This window comes from Calliopsis andreniformis, chromosome 9 (genome assembly GCF_051401765.1).
Source record: "Calliopsis andreniformis isolate RMS-2024a chromosome 9, iyCalAndr_principal, whole genome shotgun sequence".
NCBI lineage: Eukaryota > Metazoa > Arthropoda > Insecta > Hymenoptera > Andrenidae > Calliopsis > Calliopsis andreniformis.
In genome coordinates this window covers 21,266,585-21,289,769 of record NC_135070.1, presented here as the reverse complement: position 1 = coordinate 21,289,769, position 23,185 = coordinate 21,266,585, and the positions used below count along the sequence as shown (strand labels likewise).

Here is a 23,185-nt window from a genome sequence, read left to right as displayed (position 1 = left end):
GCCGATGCACGCGTGAGACCAGTCAACCAGTTATCTCCAGCCATTCGAAATTATCGGAAAGCGATAGCCGCAGAGGCGTTACCGATCACGAGCCCCCTTCAATTCCGCAAATACGACGAGTCGACGAAACGCGTCAATATGTTTGCCAGCGAGAGACAATATTTCATTCTACGCGAAAGCTTCTTATGTTACCGATAAAAGTCGCAGTTCATTATCGATTTCACATGCTTTCGTTCCTGTCAAGCAGTTGGTAGCATTTAGAATCGATAATTTCACAAAATCATAGACGAAGTATTCATATATCAACCCAACAAAATTGGAAACCCCGTGATATGATATTGCATCGAATCAAAGCACACGAGATTGTTCGATACACCGCAATTTAACGTCACGAAATACACTTTACCCTAACGCAATTATGTTCTACGCATATGCATACCATGCACCTACACGCTCCGGTATTATTAATTACTCGATCAATGTTCTAATATCCCTAATATTCCAGTCGTGATTATTTTTCATCCCTGGTAATCAAGCTAAATATGAAGATATTCGAAAATGTAGGTAAGAGAAAGCTAAAGGTTACTATACAAAATAGAACTTACCTCTTGAGCTTGTCTTATGGCTTCTTCGGCTGCCTGTAAATGGTCCGAGAGTCTTACTATAAGATCGATGTGAGCGCGTAGCCATCTCTGCCATTCGTCGGCAATTTCCCCGACCTTCGTGAGCCAAACCGACCAGACGCGCAGCTTTTCCGACGGTACAGCGTACAAACGTTCCATAGATCTGACGACATCCCTAGCATTTCGATATCCTTGGTTACTTTGGAACCAGATCTTCTTGCGGTTACTATTGTCTACGAAAACTAAACTTGGAACGAGCTCAAGATTATGCAAACGCGTCTGTCTCTGTACCTGAAAAGTGAGCTACTCCTCTCCCCTTCCCTTCCCTATTTTCCTTTCTGAAACAAGAAAGGAGAGAGGAAAGGGCTCTAAAGAGAGGGGAAACAAAGCAATGGAGAGAATATTGAGGTCTGAAGAGAGTGGAAAGAGGAAAGAGGATGGAAGCTCTATAGGGGTGAGACAAGATCGAGCTACAACCTCCTTATGGGGGTGAAAAGAGGGATGGGAGAAATCTTCTGTCCCTTGAGTGAGTAGGTATGCTTGGGACACTCTCCCAAGGGACCTCGGGGGAGATCCGTTCCCGGTGAAGTCAGAGAGTGCTCTGAGAAATTGACAGTACTGAGGTTGTATTTATAACTTTCTGAGAGAACTGGGTAACGACGTGAAGTTAATCGATTGGTCGACTGAACCCGCGAATTCACGCTGCAGGGGAATAATCCTTGAAAGGTAAATAGATACGTAATATTATGATGAAGACAGATTAAGGTAACACGTAGAAGATACTTCAGATAAAAATTTCAAGGCAATAGCGTTTGTTGGATGACGTCAAGAAGAAAACGGTTCCAAGTGTACGTGCGTGTAATTAAAAAAAGAACAGACCCGAATCCGTTGTTTCGCAAACGCACTTATTCACCTCGCTTTTAATTTCGCCCTGTTATAGGTGGTGTCACGTCAGTGGGGTATAGTATTTCTCCTCCTTGCTATTCGTTTCGCGCGAAACATTCAGAATCGCCTACACACAACACTCCGCTGAGGCAGCCTCTGACCGACTCATGACGATTCAACAAAAGAAAGTCGACGGGCCAAATTGCGAAGGAGAATGATTCTGTTTCATGAAATAAGACTGAAAAAAGTTCACGCGCGCCCGTGGAATGCTCGCACGGATTTCCTGTTTCCGTATCGCTCTCGGTTTGCGTCATTCAACCTACACCTTGGACTAAAATTACGGATCGGCGATCATCAAACTATTTCGAGATAGGATTCGCGAGTGTAAGCACCGCGGACGCGAGCTAATTTTCTCTCGATACTTTTCTAACTTACCGATTTCATTCTTCATAAATACGAAACTCTCTTTGGTTGCATTAATAAATGATAAACGGTCGCCCTCTCGAAAAATCTAAATTATCAACTATCCACTTACATTCGAATTTCGATGACTTTGATCCCCTCCGCTTCATGCTGCAGCAACTCATTTTCCTGTTGACAAAAAAGCAAGAACAATAATTACGCGTGAATTATTATAGATCTAAACGTCGCGCCGAGACCAAGCAACTCTTTCAAAAGAAACAAAACTCAAAGATACTGCGATATCTTTGCAACATTTGCGCGATTACTTTTGATCGAATAAGTCAATTTATGGGGCATTGGATCTACGACATTATGGGTTACATAGCAGCGTTCGCGACCAAACTTCCTACCATCTATTGCTAGATTGATGATTATTGGCCTGCCAATTCGTGATGGGTGGATAATTAAGTCTCGATGTTACTAACGATTAGGAGGTTCATAAGTCGCGAGATAAATGAGCAACGATATCATTTAACCACGTAATGAAACGTCCAATGGTTACGATCGAGGACGAACGAGGAATACCATCACATACGAACAATAGTCAAGATTACGTATCGAACTAAATAATAAGGGAATAAAATCCAATTTATCTTTGGTTTCAACCAAAACTTTGAACGGTTCAGAGTTACGAAAGTTCAGACGAAAGTCCACAGAAAGTGTTCTAAAGCATGAAAAGTTCGATTGATCGCGGAAAAAAGTGAAGCAAGTTGTGGACAGTTGTATGTACAATGTGTAGAAAAGTTGTGTCAACAAGAAGCGAATATCAAGACATGAATATTTTATTACAATGTATATAGATATCGCGCGAAAGCGTAGACAACGTACACGTTAGCCTATTGTTAAAGAAAAACCAGGATATGAGAGGCCTTTTTCATTTTGTTTAAAATTTAAATTGAATTTCTTTAATTTCGTTTAAAAATATACTGTAAGAATTAGACAATTGATTCCACTCTACTGCTAATTACTGACTACACTATTTGCGTTTTGATACACGAATATTAATAGAAAATTGAATCTAATGTAACAGCTGAAAACAATGTGCCTCGACGAAACCTAAGGAGGGTGTGTCTTTACTAAAATTCGAACAAACGTATTCCTTTGGGAAAAAAGGTCCGCAAATAGCATGAGATTGTACGATTTATACCATGACAGATTTATTTCGCGTCGACTGGAATCGGTTGTTTGTTTCGGTACGAAGCTATCTGCCCCTTGCAAAATTAATGAACCGTGCAACGAAACTTTCCAATTACGCAGGCGTTCATTCACAAATATCTACATTACTGAATTTCCATCGGATCCGCAGAGAAGAAGAAATAATAAAATACAAGCAAGATTTATAGAGGCGCGATCCACAGTATCCTTTCGACGCATACGCGGTTAATCCCACGACGATTCCCGAATCGATCGAAAGACACGTTAAAAGTCGCGTAGCGAATGTAATTCAGTGACGAGCGCGTAAGATGAACGACACTCGATTCTGTAAACTAACACGAGCTCGGTACGTTCGCTGATTGTCAATTTATCGATGTCGTCAAGCATTTCTTTTGCCCCGATCTCGTTCGATCGCAAAATAGATGCATAAATCTGTTCAGCAACGTGAAGGAACGAGATCGAATCTGAAATATCGGAAGCTGATTTGACGTACGATGTATCCATGTCGGCGATAGAAAGAATGTTCGCTTCAACGTAATAACCCCCGGGAAGCAACGCGTGCCTTGGTATTAATTAAAACCGAAGCTATCGTACCTGCGATGAACATTACGTTTGAAAACCATCGGTAATTGACACGATCTCAGAGGCAACGTATTGCCAGAGCAAGGCTTTGTGCGACAAATCCAGTCCATTCCCTCTAGACTGATGCTTTCATAATAATTATCTATACAGTGATATCGAGACCAACTTTAATCTTCTATCATCTCTTGCTATTAGCAGCAGACGCGAATGCATATGCACTTTTTCTCTCCACCTCCCTCCAACCCTTTGCTCAAAGCTTCTTTCCCTCGTGATCGAGGGAAGACAGAGATGGTGAAAACGGTTACGACGCGGCGTGTTTCCGGCATGAATCCAAAGATTAGAAGCACTACGACAAATAGAAGTCGTGTCGACGGTGAAATAAGTCTGTTGTTATAAATAACGCGCGGACGATAGCAAAAATAGCAACCAGGGCCGTGACAATCGACGTGTTAGCTTACGATCTCACGTCGGTGATGCGCAAAATATGAAAATCCTGGCATCGACTAAACGTCTCATTCGCAGGTGAAATGTAGGACCGACAGGTAGATGGAAACAAAAGTTATTCGATTATTTCTCTTATTATACGGCTGTAAAAGTTACAATTCTTTGAATACGATCCTCAGGTCAGAAGAAAAGGGAACTTGTGCAGGAACACTATTACGAATAATTAACTTTTCCGCTGGGTTTCCCTCCTTGGTTCTTGCAACTCGATATTCCTGAGAAACTTCAGTTGCAACATTAATTCCGTCGGTTCCGCGAGGCAGTCCGTAAATTTGCCGAATTCTGAAAATATGAACTGTACCGATCCACGAATAGGACTAGAGTCGAGAAAGTATCGAGCGAGAAAAATTACTAAATTCTTTCTGAAGGACTGGTACTGAAATTCTTTCGAAAGGAAACGCGATTCGCTGACAATGCCAAGCATCGAACAAGTTTCTCATTGTTTGTTGCCCTGATAGTAGAATCGTGCGTGTAAACACAGCTTGTTCATTGGAAAGCTCTTTGTCTTAGATCTGTAAGCCTATTTACGCGAAACAAACAGCGAGGAATTCCGTACAATGTCCATTGTCAGTCGACATCGATGTCGTGCTCCGAAATTACCGCGATAAGTCACCCGATGAATTTCTTGTTTCAGACAATGATGGATCTGTTCGAGCGCTCTCAGCTTTTCCGAAATGGATCGCGTCGAATATCCGGCGTGAATGGAAATTGATGATAATCCTTCGGAGAGGAACTTGAAGCATTTTTCGATATTTACTTTACGTTCTATCAAAAAAGCGTATACAAAGGAAACGCGAGCAGCACTTTTCCAACTTGAACCGTGCATTCGATCGGCTCGCCTTCGACCGAATCAGCACTTTATTAAAAGAAAGGGCGTGTAATCGGCTGACGTCACGACTAAATCGACGTCGCTGGTTAATTAACGAGTTAACGAATAAAGTTTCGAAGAGAAAGTTTCTGACAGTTAGCTGCACGAAAAATATACAACAGCAGAAGGGGATAGAAATTTGAAAAGTTGAGATTCTAATTAGCATGAAATATTCTTGAAATAATATATAAAATAGATGTAAGCGCTTCGAACAATGCGATCGTGAGTTCTACGTTTGATTCAGAATGTGTAATTACACTTTCTTCCACGGGTTTTTCTCCTTTCGCCAGTTTCCTATATTCCTTCTTCCTTTTCAGAACGGTGCTCTATGGAAGGAACTTAAAGATGTAGCGGCTCTCAATTCATCAAAGAGAAATGAAAAAAGGATGGAACTGACGAGTTAATTTCAGTTCAACGAGCGGTAAAATACGCGATTGAGAATTATAGAAAAAAAGCAGCAATTTATCGAAGCAATCTACAACGATCGACATTTTGCGCGCGAAATTAGTCTGACCATTTGAAACGACTTTAAAACGCTCGACGAGTCTCTCGTTAAAAAGTTGCTGGCGATCCATCGCGCTCGTCCAGTGCATTAGATGGCATGAAATAGTTGAATCCGTGGCCCGTGGCGAGGCATCGGCAAAATTAATCGAGACTAGTGAAAAAAAAACGCTCACGAGCTTGACGCGAAATGGGCCGCTCGCTACGGCTATCGTGCACAGAAATTTCGCGATGCTCGAGTTCCGAGGACGAATAAATTCCCTTGTCGATGATAAATTGAATGTCACTCCTGCGCGAATTTTTATCCCGAAGAACGAGTGCGGTATAAATTATTCCCTGGCAGAGTGTCTAACGCGAATTCGTTTGATTTACTGATTTGATTGGACGTTAAACGAAAGAGAGGTCTGGCGAACTGATCGAGTGCAGCGATTCCGTAACGGGATGCACGATGTAGTTTCTAAACAGAATCGAAATTGTACTCTCTTCTAGGTGCAAATCAGACCCAGACTCTTCGATTGAAATATTTAGGCGTTTTGCCGAACACCACAGGTTTGTTTCGTGAAGCAGTAGTCTGCGTACGCCTTCGGTGGTTAACGAGTTACGCGGTCGAAACTTCGTTTAAAAATTGCAAAGTTAGTTCCGCTAAGTGACTAGGAAACTATTTCGGAGCCAACAAAAGTTTCCCCGGTGAATCTGATATTGAGCAAATAGACTAAACGCTTCAGGGATACAGGGGAGTGTAAACATTAATTTATCAACACCTAACTGGTGAATTATTATCGCAGTTGAAAACTTCAAGAACAGATTTTCTTGTCGTCTTCTCGCTTCTGGCGACTCGAATCCGACGTTAACTCCAATTAAGCCGTTCGTGAAACGACCAACTGCAATCTTCCAAAGAAACTCGAGATTCCGAAACTATTCGAAATCCTGGGCGAGAAGTTAATGCCAAGATCAATGTTGCATCGGTTGTGGCGTCTGAAATCTTTGTCACGGTGCCTTGGCTCGCGGGAGATCACGAACGTCGAAGAATATATGCACGACACGCTGATCAGTTTATTCGGTAGTCCATGCCTCGTGTAATTTCATCAATCGCGGTGAAATTTTCCCGCTAAAATTAGACGCAACGTTTGAAGATCGTACCACGGTCTTCTTAGTCACTTAGCGACGTTCACCCTATTTTTAGGGAACAGCGCGTTAAGGTTCCCGACTGAGTCAGTATTCCAAAAGCAACCTATGAAACTTTTCATCCGATACAGTACGATTGTAGACGCAATTACAGCAAGGGATACTTTAGCTCAACCAATGTTTCGAAATTCTAAACTACTCGGAGTATCGATTCCGAGCGAATACCATGGAAATTTGAAACGAAGAAAGCATTTCACGGGTATCGTAGCGGCGGCTTCAGCTCCCACTCTCGCTCGTGTTTCGTTCCTGCTGAATAGAAGCGAAATTCTAATTCCCGGCAGGCTGTTATTTAACCCAACATTACTAAATCGAACGCGAAACAGAATTCCGTGACAATTCGGACTAATGGCGCCACGACGACAGAACCAATAATAATTTAACATTTAATTATGATTCTGTCGTTTGGGATAGACGGCTGCGTTTAGCGCAAGACCGCAAACTGTACGGAGCCATGGCATTGTGGACGTTGCGCGTGTACACGGGATATAACATATCGAATCGGAAGATAGATCATCGTGTCAGCTTGGAAACAAAGTCAAGAGCAGCCCATCGATATTTCATCGTGCCACGGTTGCATTCGCACGTGCACGATCGCGTTAGAATAAAAATACGAACCCTTCGAGTCTCATCGCCTAGGAGCATTACGTATGTTGCATAATCACCACGAAGAAGATGAAAAGCGTTCGCAGTAAGATGGCTGGTTCTTTCAAAAAAACATCGGCGACAGTGTGTTCGCCCCACCGTTGGCTTTAAAATTAATTCCTCTCTGACCCCTCGAGCGATTACTTGTCCTTGTATCGTTATGCAAAAAGAACGTGAAAGAAACGCCGTGATACTCTATCATTTGTTAACCAGAGAGTTTTGAAAAGATAGGAAGCCGCAGACTTAGGGATATAGTAGTCGTTAGTATTACCTATAAGTCGCAACTACGAAGTACCCACTTTGTCATCTTTAAGCCCTTTCTTCCCTGATGGCAATAGATTACACGCATTAGCCATTCACTGTGTCTTCCGTCTCGCTTCCCAGGAACAGACCATTAATATTTACGGGAAAATATCTTTCTATAAGTTTCAATGCATCGAAGAGAAAGAAACACCCGATTTATTTCGGACGAAAGCTTCTCGCGCGAAACAGACAGAATATTTTACGCAATTTCAGACGTTTTGTAACAGAAAGAACCTTATAATCGCCGCAGTTCTCCCCCGATTAATAAACTGCACCGACTTATTGAAACTGTGTCGAGAGAGGAAGAGTTCTCGACATTTTCTACTCGATTGAGAGCGTTCACAGGTTGAGAAGATTAGGGTGTAAAAAAGTTTCAGCAGCAAAAGGGAATTGCCGATTCGGATCTATCTGGATGCACTAATAAACCTCTTCAATGGCTACATCGAAGAATTGAATAAGGTGTCATAAGAGATCATCTGATGGTCCTCGAGATTCTTCTTTTTCTGTCACTGAATAGAATACTCAAAGGTGTCGCACATAAGTTTCCCCGCTTAGATTCCAAGTAACAATGAGCTACGAATCGATTGTGCCGAGGGTGGACAAGATAGCCGGCAAACTAGCTCTGAAAAGCACGTGACGAGATTCGCGGAAAGGTCCTCTATGGTAACTAGCTTGCAAGAGGGTAGAGTCGACTGAAGAGGACTCGCCATTGGCACTAGCGAGAATTGTCGTCGGCGATGGGCCGACGAAATGATCGAGGAAGCAACGAGAGCAGGTGGAGAGGAGAGTAGGGTGGAGGCTAAAGCAGAGGATGAAGAAAAGACGAAGAAGGAGGCGGAGGAGCGACGAAGTAGCTGGCCAGAAATAACTAATAAGACATTCACTCTGAGACGGGCGGCCAGCCGGCCCGGACGAACGCGGTGCGTCTCGTAACTTCGTAATCGGCACCACATCACACCTTCATACGATAACATCACACCATTGTCCGTATCGATAAGCAACGGTGACGGGAGCCTCGTGGTGACGGGGCAGAGAATCGCTAAACAACACGTACATAAACACACAGTGCCGTGGAGATATCGCTCGCGTACCATCAGCTCCGCCTCTGGTGTCCTAGTTTCTGCCAAGTGCCTACCGCGCTTCCTTTCCTGGGCCACTCTTGTTGTTTAACGAAAAACAAGCGCGAGAACAGAAGAGAGATAAGAGAGAAAGAAATACGGAAATGTATATCGTGTCATCTAGGAGTGCAAGTGATCCATAGTTCGTGAACGTTGCAACTCGTTTCCGGTATCTTCCGTGAATCCTATAGCCCGCGCACGCGAGAGAGAGAGGAGGAATCCATGGGACGAGGTTCGGACGAGCGAGAGTGAGGATCTCTTTTCGCCATCGCCATCGTTCGTCTAATTTTAAGTGTTAGATAATGCACACCGGTGCGCACCGGTACGCTGGGTTACTAAAACGGTAGCAGCACCGACGATGCACACGTTCGTCAGCTCGCGCAAGCTCTTTCACGCCCTACCATTGGCGTGGAAACTCGTCTCGCCTCGCCTCGCCTCGCCTCGCGCCGGCGACACGAAAGGAGCGAGATACCGATGGTGGTGATGGGTCTACGTCCTACGTTCCTCAAACCATCACCGAAAACCCCGGGAATCCAGAAGATTTTGAACGTTTATGAAAGTCGAGGTCTCCTTGGAACTTAGGAACTTAGAAACTTAGGAACTTTCGGTGCCCCTAAGTGTTTACTATTTTTCGAAATACCACCGAGATCCTACACAAAGTATTTTCTTTTCTGCCCCGTATACGTTATATTTTCTTCAAGGTGTTTGATGAACTTTCGCGCCGTGTCTTTAAGGGTAAGAAGTTTCGAAAGAAGTCAAGGAACCTCGAGAGACTTTGCGAATCACGGAAAAGAATCGTTCCTAGTCTTTTTGCTACGGAATTAAGACACTCGAGCAGTTTTTCCATCGCAACCAAGAAGATCTCTCTCGCGTTTCACTTTTCTCAGAGTCTGTTCATTCTTCATCTCTTCACTCGTGGACACATTCTTCCCGTTCGCTTCCATTGGCAAGTTTCGCCGTTTAACAAACACTACGATAGACTCGCAAGTTTTCATCCCCATTTTCAGTCTTAATTGCGATTCATCTTTATCAAGCACAATGCCCATGTATCTTTCTTTCTCTATTCGTCTCTCTTCTCTTTTTCTATGAGCCCACAAGCCCTCCTTCTCGATTTCTTCTCTCGCTGCACCGCCTTTTCTTCTTTTCCGCTTTTACACTCCGCCGTTCCCACTCCCTTCCCACTCCCTTTTCTCTCTCTCCCAACCAACTCTGTCCCCCATTTCCCATCTATTTCTCTCTCATTTCCACCGCTTCCACTCCTTCTACGCGTTTCTCGCGCCCCGTCTTTCGATCCCACTATCTCCGTCTATCTCTTCGTGCTCTAATATGGCCAGTCGGTGTCCAATTACTCGCTTCGTTCTCGCTACAGTTTTTCCATGCTCTCCACGACCGCCGTGGCGACGGAGAGAAGATCCTCATCAAGCGTCGCGACACCCTCCTCTATTTTACTACTTTTTCCTTCGCGATGCGCCTGCCTATTCATCCTTCTGCTCGTGGAAATCCATCTCTCCGCCTCTTCCCTCGTACCTTTTTCCGTACGTCTGTGGCAAAAATCCCGCGAAACGGAATCGGCCCAACTTGCGATTTAAATTGGGAAACCGTGCTGATAACGCAGATATGGCAGCTTGCCTCGACTTGCCGAAACGACAAAAAAACCAATTAAAAATATGTGTGCAAATAGAAAGAGGGGGAAATAATAGCCGGTGATGAAAGCGACGATTAGAAGCGCGAACTTGTTAAGAGAGAAAGAGGGATGAGGTTTTCCCCACGTGGCGATCGTTCTTCCCACTCCATCTCGAAGGAAATTGATGATTCGAGGATTACTGGTAATCCCCTCGCAAAGTGATTCTCGCGGCACCCCACTGAAAATTCTCGAACCATAACAGTAAACCTGACGGTCTTCTCTTTTGCGACGTGACTACTTTTAGCTTATAATCGTGATTTTTTCGCCCGTTCAGTGCGGTCATATCCACTAGGAGTATTTCGCCATGTCTGATCAAGCACTAGACTCATCTACTTGCGTTCTCTGTCCGAACCCGAATCATTCGTATCTTTTAGCGACTATGTAATGTTTTCTTCTTGAAATTGTTATTTTTTCGTAGTCACATTTAGATAATACAGGTTCCCAAAAGTTGTTTAAATATTCTCATTAAGGAGAATGCGAATTAATTACAGTTTCCCAATTTACTCGCACGTTGAGATCGCGGTTACGAGATCATAATCGTCCCGTATACACGCGATATATCGTTTAACAGTGGTGATTTGATTTCTAGCTGTCACAGCGCCGGATTTTGGTGAACAAAAAGTGCAAATATTCGGGGCCCTATAGAGAGGGCCCCCCACCAGAAGAGGCCGCCGTAAGGCGGTCAAATCTTAAGGTAAGACTCTCTTTTCTTCATTCAGCTTTCGAATCATGAGGTTTTGCTATTCCTCGTTTTTGCCACGATATGTTTGCTTGAATAATTGTGAATTAAAAATTCCATGAAAGAAGATTCCTGCTCACAAAATATTTACCTAACTAAAATGGAATTTTAACGAACCTTTATTAGAGCACAAAGATGAATTTCAAATTCGTGATGCTGTTTGCTTTGAAAATTTCACGTGCCCAGAAATCGATGACAAAAAAGTGTAATTAATTATTCGGAAAGATCGTTATAAAAACTACCCAAAATTTAGCCTAGACAACTTCAAAGAAATGAAGGGTCTTTCCACAAAATATTTAGGCCAAGCCATTATAGATGACACTAATCTAATTAATCTTTGTTGCTGCTGCTTATAATTTACCATTTTTTATCGTAAGATTACTTTTCCAACGGCTCTCTTCTATGTCTTCTCCGAAAAGCTTAATTTCCATAATGTTTTAAAGTTGATTAAAATATTGAGGGATTACGTTTACGTTCATTTGAACGGTTTACGTATGAGAATATTCTAAAAATGAGAATTATAGGTGATACAGTAAAGAATAAATAATGAAAACTGGTCAACTTCCGAGAGAAGATAAAACAGTATCAAGCACCTGCAAATACAATTGTAAAACGACAAGGGAATGGTGCTATTTTCCAAGCGAATTTAATTACCACTGTTGGAATATTAGGAACAAAAATGTATTTTCTTTCGAACGTATGAACAAGTTGTTTCAGCTCTTGAATAGTTTGCAAAATTTATCATTAAGTCAAATGAATCGCTTCAGTATTATTCGCTGGCGTAAGTCAACTGCTTGATGTACGTCGTTGTATTAATTAATGCGTTCTACGTTCAGTAGTACAGTTTGCAAAATTATCATCCGATCACCAATGACACGTATTGATTAATATTAGAGATGTCGCTTACTTTTTCATCCCCCGTTTCGAGCATTGATTCATCGCTGAAAACGAAAACCACTTGATGTTTATCCATCTCGAGAGTTTTATCTCTCCTTTTTAACGATTACAGAGGAAAAAGAAGAGGCATTTGATTTATCCGTAAAGCAGAACGCGTTCGTATTCTTATTTATGGCGGTGTCTTGCTCGAAATGAGCAGCTAATTAATTTTTTCTCGCGCTTTAAGCATCTTCTTTCCTGTTCGGCCTGCAAAAACAAAATAACTCTAATTAGTTCTTTCCACTGGCATACATTCAAATCCCATCACAGAAAACTCTGTAATTTTCAACGAATCAGACGTCAGCAGTTCTTTTAAAAAGTTTAACTCGATGCAAAAGCAACTTTACGAAACTATTGCGGCGAATTTACCAACCGCAACTTCGAAGAACAACCAGGCAAAGGAAATTTTGGATCAGAAATTCAAAACTTCAAAAACTCAAAACTTCAAAAATTCAAAAATTCAAAAATTCAAAAATTCAAAAATTCAAAAATTCAAAAATTCAAAAATTCAAAAATTCAAAAATTCAAAAATTCAAAAATTCAAAAATTCAAAAATTCAAATATTCAAAAATTCAAATATTCAAAAATTCAAATATTCAAAAATTCAAAAATTCAAAAATTCAAAATTCAAAAATTGAAATATTCAAATATTCAGAAATTCAAAAATTTTTTTAACCAAGTTATATACGCGTTAGCACAAATACAGATCACATATGTAATTAATTTCCTCCCTTGTTCGTTTGTTCTTATGCTTCCGACTGTAGTAGATATGCTGAATTATAACGAGTAATTTTCAGTGATCTGCAATTTTTTCACATTCGAGTGAACACGCCGAAAAAATAACTGTCACCGTTCCTCGTCGTTTGTTTTAATGGATGTGATATCAGGAACTATACACATAATGTATTCACGCTAGGAACTACGTCAGATTCAGATAATGACTGGCACAGTACAAAATCACAAGCACGGAAGGACAAATGTCATTCGCACCGACATGAATTTACAATTCGAATTTAAACAATGATATACACTCGTTATCGATAATAGATAATGGAACAGTGTACATCGGAGCTATTCGTCTTCTATTAAGGATAAACTCTGAAATTTATCTCTAAATTCTCATTTGATCGATGCGTCGAAAACTACACATAGCTCGTGAATCATTCTTCGCGCAAAGATATACTCGTAACACGTTTGAACGATACTTTCCAAAATCGTCTACGTCTCACCAATACTTTCTCGTATCTTCTTCGAATTTCCCTTGATTCTACTTCTATTATAGGCGCCACATTTGTTTCGATCTTCATTCTTCTTTGTACTTTTGCCGTTTCTTTGCTCGTTATTTTCATCACGAAGTCGTGGCTGTGACTGTTTCCATCCTCTCTCGCAAATTACTTCCAAGAGTTTTGTCAGTTTGAATTATCCTTCGAATTCGATTCTCCATCGTCATTCGCGCAGTAGTAATATTTTTTCGCGTTCATTTCGAGGTTCGACTACTTTCATTACAGCTGCCACATTTGTTCCGATCTTCGGTTTCCTTTGTATCCTTTTCCGCGCTTCTTGGCCTGTTGTTTTCAATGGAGAGCACCAGAGGCAACTTCTTTTCGCTCCACCGCCTACCACCCCCACCAGTGATTTTTATAAGATTTGCAATGGGAATGGAGTGTAGCCTGTCGGTACGCGTTGAACGAGAAACTCTCAATGAAATAATGGCACCTTTGAGGGACGCAAGGGAAGTCTTTTCTATAAATTTTGAGATCATTACAATTTTAATCAATATCATTTAAAGAGTAAGTCTAGGGAAAATAAATAACATGGAACGGCGACGATAACAGGTTTCCAAATGGCAAAGCAAGTGGATAACAGCATCGATCAAGTATTACCACGTTTCTTTCGATGTCTGTATACCTTTGTTCAACGCAAGTCGGATAAAAAAAGGTCCGTTCCCGAACAAGAAATATTAGATTGATCTGCGAGACGACGAAGGCGAAGTCAGGGCTGAGAGAGGAATAGATTTCTTCTACTCAATGCTCGCGATGGAAACGTAGCGCACTCTTACAAATGGAAATCCATTTTTGATGAACCACAATTTTGACTTCCGCGAACGATACGTTCGCACGATAACCCTTTAAATCTAAATTTCGAATTATAGAATAGCACGGGCGTTGAAAGATGCATTCGCGTTCAATTTCATTGTTTCCGACGAGACCTAGCCCCTTCAGCAATTTACTACTTTAACGAAGACAGTCATTACGTTAAAATAATTACTCTCTAACGAGTTTACATTTATCAAGTACGTGTTTTCGTATGGCAAGCCTTCTTATATCGACCAAATGAGAACTTAGAGAAGTTATTTCGAGCACCCTTTAGATTTTCATTGTCAAAGGCAACCAACGTCCACTTGAAAAGTGTCAACCGACTTACCAAGCTCGACTGCTTCATTCAATGTGTCTCTCTGAACGGTCTATTTAATAACTACGTCCTCTTTATTAATAAGTGCAGCCCTTTTATTTCTCGTTTCTTTCCAAGTTAACAAGTGAATAACGTCGACGACATAGACATCCATTCGTGCTTTCAATTACTTTTTTCGAGAGACGGTTGTTCTTTTGACAAGGTCGAGCCATCGATCTCTTCCGATCCCTTTAGCAATTTGCGAGATTTCTGCCGATCAGAAAGTCTGGCGCGAAGAATGGAAAAACTGACAGGTGGAAAAGAAATGTCATCGGCGTCATAAATCTGCTTGAAAGTGAATAGTATATCGTACACTGATCAAAACTGGAACGCGTTAACAGGCGTGGAACACACGGAAGAGACTGACTTTGAAATTTCTTCGTGTCACACGATGTCGGTTTCTGCTGAAACACTTGCTCCCGTCTCTAAGAGGATTAAACCATTGAGCCGGTTCTCGCTAGAGAGTATGTTGCAATAAAAACAGTAACAGAAATGCAAATGCAGCAAGTAAATGCACTTGAATTTCCGCTTTCAATACGCTTATCCAGAGTTTTTTAGCGTCGCCGGAGATTCGTGTGAAAAGTTACCCTTCTTCCTTGCACGACATTTATTACGTGCCTAGCTGCACTTTGTACCTCGTTACTCGACGATGCACCCTTTTATTCGTGCAACCCCCACCAGCAGTGACGCTCTCGCGTGTGCAACGCTGCGAGAAAGCAGAGGAAAAAACGAAGATGGGGAGAACAGGGAGGTGGAATGAAACGCTGAAAGAACACGGAAGTACTAAACGCCGCGAGAGCTTATCCACTCGCACCCGTGTTGGTGGAGTGATCCAATTTTGGCAAGACCAGACTGATTTAAGCTGAATTCAGTCTTAAAGATGCAATTTACGTCTACAAATGACCCGAACTTCTTTCTAACTCCGAATTAGAATTTTTTCAAATGGCAAATCGAATTTTCAAGGTCAGGCACAGGGGGGTAGAGAGATGAAATTTTGTTTTTATCAAGTTTTTGGTCTAATTAACCCAAATGAGGTACGACACGAACATCCTCCGTTCGATGTGAAATAAGTTGTGGCTACCACTTACCCAGCCAGAGTATACAAAACCGACCGTGTAAATCCCATTAGAGGAAATGGTGGAACGCTAATGGTTGTGGCATTCGTAAATTCAACGATTATCCGGTATTATAATTCTGCCATTCTGGGTATTCGATGGCGGACGAGCGACATGCCGCATCTATAACGAATAGCCCCGGGGGGCTAAGTCCGCGTTACAGCGCGATACAACTAATGATCATGACGCGATCGTTAATGAAACTTGCTTGTCCGTGTACTCCTCGACGTCATTATGTGTAGACTCTGTAAAAATAATTTTTCCGTTCGCATTCGGAAGAGAAATGAAAGAAAGCCGAAGAAAGTTTGTGGCACATTTACCGTTCTTTCGTTACTCCAGCAAACCATAGAGAGAATATTCAGAAGGCGAGGTTCAAACGTCACGTTCACCGTGACGCGTTTCATTCAACCTATTATTCGCCTGAAACCACAGCACGGCTCCAATTAGTGTGAGGGTTAATTGGTCAATTGGGACAATAGATTAACTGATTAACCACGTAGCGTGAAACTCAGGGAGGCTCGAGGAGCTCTCTATTTTCTCAATCTCTATTCCGATACTTCGGTTGATCCTAACCTAAGGTAGCGATTTCATCGAATGTATCGAGTTTCGACATTTGACCTGAGAAGTAGTTGCTCGGTGCGTATCGACCTACCCCGCGAAAGACGGTAGGTGTCGACAGGAAGCAGGGACTAAAAATTTCAAACACGTTCTCCGTTCGCTAAAATTTTAAATCGATATGCCGTCGGCGCGTTGAAAAGAAAAAAAGCCGAGGATGTCAAAAGTGACATAACGCGTGAAGTCTTGACGTAAAACGCGATATAATCATGGTGTCAAAGTGACGGTGCCTCGACGACGTCTCTACCTGTTCTAACGTGAACTGATTACAAGAGTTTGTTCCGCCAACCGTCTCTTATTTTCCACAAGCATGATAAAGGCAGTATTCAGGGTAGACGAAGACGAGCCTCGCCTCGGTGCAGCCTGTTTTATTCATCCCATTATTCTTTGAAACTCGCGCCACATCCTCGGCTGCCACGAGAGAGTTTTCATAAAAATGCTCGGGAATAATAGACTGTCGCTCCGTACAAAGCGCAGCCTCACTTAACGCGATTCTTCCAAGAATTGGGCTGCCTTCCATTCTTTATCCATCTTTTTCTTTCAATTCATCCGCCATGATGGTCCGCTTTATTCTACATCGCGCCGAAATCAGCATTCGCATTCAAGCAGAGATACCGTTATCAACGTGCCAAAACGCTCACCTACCCGTCGTTTACTTCTAATTAACCTATAAGTGGTTGCTGAAATCTAAATTGTTGCAACGTTTTGCGTCGAATTGATCGACGACAAAAGCATCCAATACTCAGAAGTTTCTAGGTCTCGTGGAATTTCCTTCGCGATGAACGAAGAAGGCAATGCAGAATGCATGTCGTCTGGTAATTTATCGTCAGACTATGAATGTATATTAATGCACCGCCAGCGTCTACATAGAAGAGCGAGCAAAGAGCGTTGGTGATATAAATTAAAATAAATAGTGCGTGAATCCACAAGAGAAAAATGGCAACAGAAAAATGCTAATCAGTTTTCAGTGATAGCAAGACTCCATAGGATTGTGTCCAGAGGATTTTAGATAGTCTGGCGAAGGCTAGATGCAAAGATTATTTAATTGGAGCGTCGTACTAAGCAGCAGCTAGAGAAACAAGCTACCTATCTGAATCGTTTCATACAACGATCGCGTATAGAACGATCCTCTCGTGTACCTGGCTTATGCATTATGCAAATCTGCCTACAATAGCCTCGACGCTGGTCGGGTTCTTGCATTAGCAATAATGAAAACCACGCAGCTATATAACTTTCTCACAGGGATGTCGAAGAAATGAGCGTTTGAAAGGAATTCGAAGAGAAGAAGCTCGCTTCAATTCCTCCCTAGAAATCTTCACCGTCTCGCGCACATCTCGACGTGTCGAAATATTTCTATATGTATAGACACGAGGGATTTTCGATGGTTGGAAAGAAGATTACAGCGCTGTGATGTTAACATTGATCGCTCACCGACCAAATGGACTTGCAAATAATGTATCAGCGGTAGCTCTGATTCCATCTCTCATATTCATAATCGCGTAACAGACCCTATGCATGTTACATTCTCGGTCTATTCTGACTCTTCTTTCCGAGTATTCTCATTTTGGAGTTTGATGAGCAATAGGAAAATGTCCTCGATCAATTGTATGGTTGATCGAAAGGTTTATTTGTCTCGCGGCGTAGAAAGACAACCGATGGCAAGAAAAAGGGGGTCAACGCGAGTGAATGGAAAATTGTGAGAGCTGGCGGCTTTTCCCCGGTTATTGTCCTACAGTGGAAAATAAAGAGATTTCGTCTCATTTAAGAATCGCGTTGCACTATGAAGTGAGAAAAGCACGACTTCTCGTCCAATTAAATTCAATCCTGTCCCGTAATTTCGTTCGAACAAAACGCGGGAACTTCTTACGATATTGTGTTCCTGATCCGCGTCAGCGCGTTAATTAAGATTAACAATGCGAAGCACGATGATTATCTCTTTGTTGACCCGGCATAGTTCTGATTCTGGCAGTCCTGTATTGTTGAGCACCAACCTACGACCCACTTCGCTTCTGAATAAAGACCTCCTACATAATGCCGTCGAATTAATTGAAAAACTCTGCGGATAATATAGTCCTGAGTCAAATATAAATAAAATGAGGAGGTCGTCGCCTCCAAACATTCCTCGGCCTTTAACAATTTTAATAAGATGTCGGAAAGGCAAAAGTTCAAGTCATCGTGCAGTCAGTGGAGCTAAGATATTCATTCACGCGCATTTCTCTTCTACATTTTGCACAAGAAAATGTTTACCAGCATATAATTAAAAAGAAAAGCGATGGAAGATTGAAACCGTTGTAGAAAATTCCAGTGACGTCAAAGGACTCCTTACAGAAGGTTCATTCTAAAAGACTAATTAAAAATCTTCAATTAATCGTCTGCATTCGTGACCATGCTTCATGTTGCTTTTACGAAATTAATTAACCAACCGCCATACAAAGCAATTAAAAGTCCATGTCAAAGTTTTTCGAAGGAGATTCACGAATGCAAATTTCACGAAATATTTAATAGACTCTTTAGCACGGCCGTAGCATTAGTTAAACTGCATACGAAATATAATAAGAATTTATCGATTTCTTTTTTGCTAGTCTATACAGAGAAACAGGTTTTATAAAGAACTTAATATTACGAAGCTCCATCTCTAAGTCGCTTAATATCGCTGCCTGCATCCATAGAGCTAGTTTCAAGCTACTACTGACGTCGATAAAATAACCTGCTAGATTATACTTGTACCAAGAAGCAAGACTATCTGAGCACTTACCGAAGCATATTACTTTAGAATATCCTTACAAAGCTTTTCTCCTTTAGTGTCTAAAATTTCAAGTTCGATCGTGACGGTGATTTTCATGGAAATTGTGCTCAGAGTTTCCAAGGTCTTCGACAAAGGCTCATCCACCTACTTCGCCGAACGACGCAACGCGCGTCGCGCGACATGACGTCAATATTTCAATATGTTATAACAATTAAAGTCCCGTTCTGAAGCAAAAATAAAACAGGAAGGTGCCTCTTCGTCGCGAAGATTCGAATAATTGGCAAGCTCGACTTCGTCAGCAGTCCACTAGAATCGCGAACGCAAGCTGAAATAGGTTACCCTATAAATTAGTAGATACTTCTGTCAATGGTGAAGCCCGATATCGAAGTAGAACATTTCACCGGTTTAGAAGAGAAGTCCTTCGTTTGAAAAACGCGTTTTCCCGGCGCATAAATTTTTCCCGTAGTCCCTGTTTCTTCTGGAAATTACGATCGCGATAAATCAGCTTTCACGAATCAGAAACACTCGTTCGTAGGGAGTATCGCGGAAAACCTGACGTGAATTCTAATTAGGCATTACGAAGGGTCGTTAACTAACTTCTGTCTTGTTCCCTGGTGTCTTGGCCGGTAGAAGCGAAATTACCTTTGCTCGAGACGCGAACGACTGAAGCGTTAAGCAAGGAATGCCATTGTTGTCGCATTTATTCACGCTCACATGGAAAAACGGGGAGTTGAACCATCAGCAACAGACGGCAAAAGTATATTTTAACGCGACGGACAGTGCTACTAAAGATGCCTTAAACCTTTTCGTTCATTATTACATCGTGAATCTTTGTCTTCCGCGTGCACGGGTTTTTGTCGCAGCAACATTTACGATACGTTTTTTTCCTTGGAATTGTGCACGCGTACGACACAAAAGAGCGCAACGTCAGAGGAAACGCAAAGTAAAAAAAGAAATAGAATTTTTTAAGCGAACGCCGTGAATTTGGACCGCTGACGCGGAAAATTCTATGACGTGTCCTGAAATATTGCACAAGCAGCGTTACCGAAAAAAAGACAAAATCGGAATGAAAGAAACTCTCATTGTAACAACATCGAAGCTGCATTGCACAAAAGGAACGCAAAAAATGCTCCCTCTCGCGTAAATCAAGGCAGCCTCGCGTTTTGCGATCATTCCTTCGTTCCAGTCGTTTCAACGAATTTCGTTCCGTTCGCAGCAACGCAACGACTACGCAGATTCCACCTGAAATATCCTCAAATTATGCATAGGTTTAGCTACCGAAAGAGTAGATGATACGCTAGCCAAATGTTGGCTGTAATGGAAAAGTTATTTCTCGTCTGTGCGTTCACCTTATCGTCCTCTAAGACCGAATTAAGCCGCAGCCATGGTTCTCGTTTCCTTCCCCTGTTACATTTTTCTTTGCCCGTATCGTTTCTTCGCCACCCTCCAAAGTCTTTCATTAGAAAACACGCTGCGCTTGCAGCCACTAAATCACTTTCCTGGTCCCCGACAGAACCAAGGGGAAGCCGCATGGGAAAAACCGCCTTTCGCGAATTACTCGGAAGGCATTCTTCGAAGATTCTTGTTAGCGTAAGTCGAACGACAGCATAGGTTTCTCCGAGAGTCTTTCTCGCCCCCATATTCTTGGATATCTCGATAAATACTAGGCCAAGCGAAAAAGGGCACAACGAATTTTTCATCGAATCGACCACTTCTCTTCCCCCTAATGGGACTGGAAAGTCGAAAAACCTAAGCTTTAAAAAGGCGACAGCAATCTCCAATAAAGCGTTTCCTCTCGCACGACTGTTGCGTGATGATAATGTACCTTGCCCGGAGCAGTTCCTTTAGTCAAGGTCCACTTCGTCTCAAGGTGAAGAGACTTTCTGCTCTCAAGTGGCGCATAGAGCTTTCTTATCCCCCCCGAGCTCGATAGACTCTCGCGATTCGAGAAAAACAAACGTGAACCACATCTCTATTTATCTTCCTCCCTTTCGAATTGCACAGCCATTTGCCCGCCTTCTAAACTCAACCCTCCATCGATAACCATTGTATAGCTATTTGAATATTCCGGATTTGGGAAAACGATATTTCGACGTATCCAGAAATCTCCCCAACTGCTTTGGAGGCTCCAAGGAGAGGCAACTACTCAACTACTCTGACCAAAAAGCAATGAGCGCGTATACGTAATGGCTACATTATAATGGTAATGAGATGAAGCAAAAGTTTCCAGGACTATTGGGTATCCAAGTCTACGAGAACCGCTGATACGAATATCAAATTGTCGACAGAGTTCCGGTATGTTCCCGAGCACAGTTATTTGCAATTTCGAGCGCCTGTCACATAGTTCATCCTTTGTACTTCCTGGCTGATCATCGGAGAAATTGTAATTGGCGTGTAACCAGTGTCATCAAGTCGAAAGAGGTTTCACAGAATTCGACAAAGCAGCGTTTTAAAAGTTCCTAAATACTCCGTTGAATAGAATACAAGTAGCATCATTAATTAAAAAGGGTCGATTTTATTAGAAAGGACCCTACACGAATCTCTATGTTTTAGAAAGGCACGTGACAATGCAATAATAGCTCGCAGATTCTAGAAAGGAAAAAATACGATGAAATGAAAGAATCCAAGGGAATTCACTGGGGAACGAACCGAGAGGGTGGTTGAAAAGGACGAGGGGAAAGCTAACGAAAGAACTTTCAGCAGTCGACTGACAGCGGAAAAATTCATATAGATTTTTCTTAGTAGACTACAGCCGTCGAGACATTTGTCAATTAGAAAGCTCGAAAGGGTACAAAATACGAGGCGTGTAGAGAATTTTTTTTCCTCGTGGCTCGTAATCGATAGGGTGGTGGTTAAAACAGAGGAAAACGGACAATGGCTAGCCAATGGCGATAAATATACATAGTATTGCAAAAAAAAAAAGAAAAAAAAATAGAATAGAGAATCGTAGCACTGAATGTTGCTTCGATTCCTCCTTCCTTTCAATGGGCTTTCGCATTCGCATCCGCTGCCGAGAAATATTTAACGTATCATAATGGACAGCTCGATAGGTGCGACACGACCATCAGATGCCGCGTTCTGCTTTTGTTTCGGCCGCTGATAATTGTATCTTGCTAGGGAAGCGGGTGACAATGCGCGAATGCAAAATGAGGAAGAATTTCGACCGTTGCGCCAATTTATCGATACACGCGCGAGCGAATCCGATTCGCCAGTCGTCGTGATTTTAATTCGAAACGAAATACGTTTTCCGCGTGTCGCGCCAATCAAATTCATAATCGCGTTGTTCTGCGATTAAATATGACCGCGACGGCGATAAAAGATCGGGGATGCAATGAATTTAATGTCACAGTAACCCTTTTACACCCGATAATACATCTATTATTACGATGTCGCGCGATAAACGCCGTCAGACCTGTCGTAAATTTTTGAGCGCTTCGAAAATGAAATTTCCATCGGTTTATGAGCAATTTTAATTTAACGACCCTGTTCATTTGCGTATAGCCTCGCTTGTTTCCAGCAGTAATGAAATCCTGATACATAGATAGGCACGGTCTCCTTTGCAACAACCTGGACGTTTTAACGAGAAATGAAATGCAACTTTTTTGTCAAAGGGTTAAGGACGTTTCTTTGCGAAAGAGCAGAAAATGAAATTCGGGACAAGCGTTCATTGTTATTGCGATAATGGAGCGGTGCATTTACGCAACACTCGGGAATCACAGGGGATTTAATTAAGTGCAGTTAGCTCGCTTCTCACACCCTTTCGATTCGCTCGAACAGGAGCGCCAGCCCTAGGTAAGAAAATTCCTAGTTATCGACTCTACGTACTCGACTTCGACCGAGTTTCCTAAGCTTAATACAGCCACCTGGTAAATTCCGCCGCAGAAAGCTGTTTTGCCGACGAGAGAAAAGCTCGAGTCGATAAGAAAAGCAGCTTTCTGCTGAGCTATTCTGAGAGACAGAGCTCTCCCAGAGAATACGCAGCGCTGGAGAAGCGAAACGCGTCGGCTAACTTTAGCACGGATCTTCGTGCCGACGCTAGACGCTAATAGGAGCATAGAACACCGATCGGCAAGC

General features: G+C 42.2%; 2 protein-coding genes and 2 long non-coding RNA genes across 12 annotated transcripts in view; 2 read left to right on the top strand and 2 right to left on the bottom strand.

Annotated features, from left to right (window-relative positions):
- Positions 1-23,185, bottom strand: part of LOC143184052 (uncharacterized) — a 35,477-nt gene that overhangs the window by 5,645 nt on the left and 6,647 nt on the right. Inside the window, exons 1-3 of one of the 6 annotated variants that reach the window (XM_076386000.1) lie at positions 7,704-8,367; positions 2,044-2,099; positions 606-798 (exon numbers count right to left, since the gene is read on the bottom strand). In XM_076386000.1, coding sequence (XP_076242115.1) covers positions 606-798; positions 2,044-2,099; positions 7,704-7,760 — 306 coding nt within the window. In that variant the 5' untranslated portion in view covers positions 7,761-8,367. Of the gene's footprint in view, positions 1-605; positions 799-914; positions 1,050-1,536; positions 1,666-2,043; positions 2,100-3,719; positions 3,801-7,675; positions 8,368-23,185 lie in introns of those variants that run through there. The other 5 variants (XM_076386002.1, XM_076386001.1, XM_076385999.1 and 2 more) reach the window with 5 other exon arrangements.
- LOC143184053 (uncharacterized) lies at positions 4,452-5,308 on the top strand. Its single transcript, XR_013002709.1, has 2 exons — positions 4,452-4,581; positions 4,843-5,308. It is a non-coding gene; the product is annotated as an uncharacterized LOC143184053 (long non-coding RNA).
- Tn (tripartite motif containing protein thin) overlaps positions 8,581-23,185 on the top strand; it is a 39,447-nt gene continuing 24,842 nt past the window's right edge. For 3 of the 4 annotated variants that reach the window (XM_076385990.1, XM_076385989.1, XM_076385988.1), the window contains exons 1-2: positions 8,583-8,627; positions 11,099-11,203. The gene's annotated coding sequence lies outside the window, so the exon portion shown is untranslated. Of the gene's footprint in view, positions 8,628-11,098; positions 11,204-23,185 lie in introns of all 4 variants that reach the window. The other variant, XM_076385987.1, reaches the window with a different exon arrangement.
- On the bottom strand, positions 11,929-15,239 carry LOC143184055 (uncharacterized). The gene is made up of 3 exons (XR_013002710.1): positions 15,003-15,239; positions 14,609-14,920; positions 11,929-12,391 (listed from the first exon to the last, which is right to left on the bottom strand). It is a non-coding gene; the product is annotated as an uncharacterized LOC143184055 (long non-coding RNA).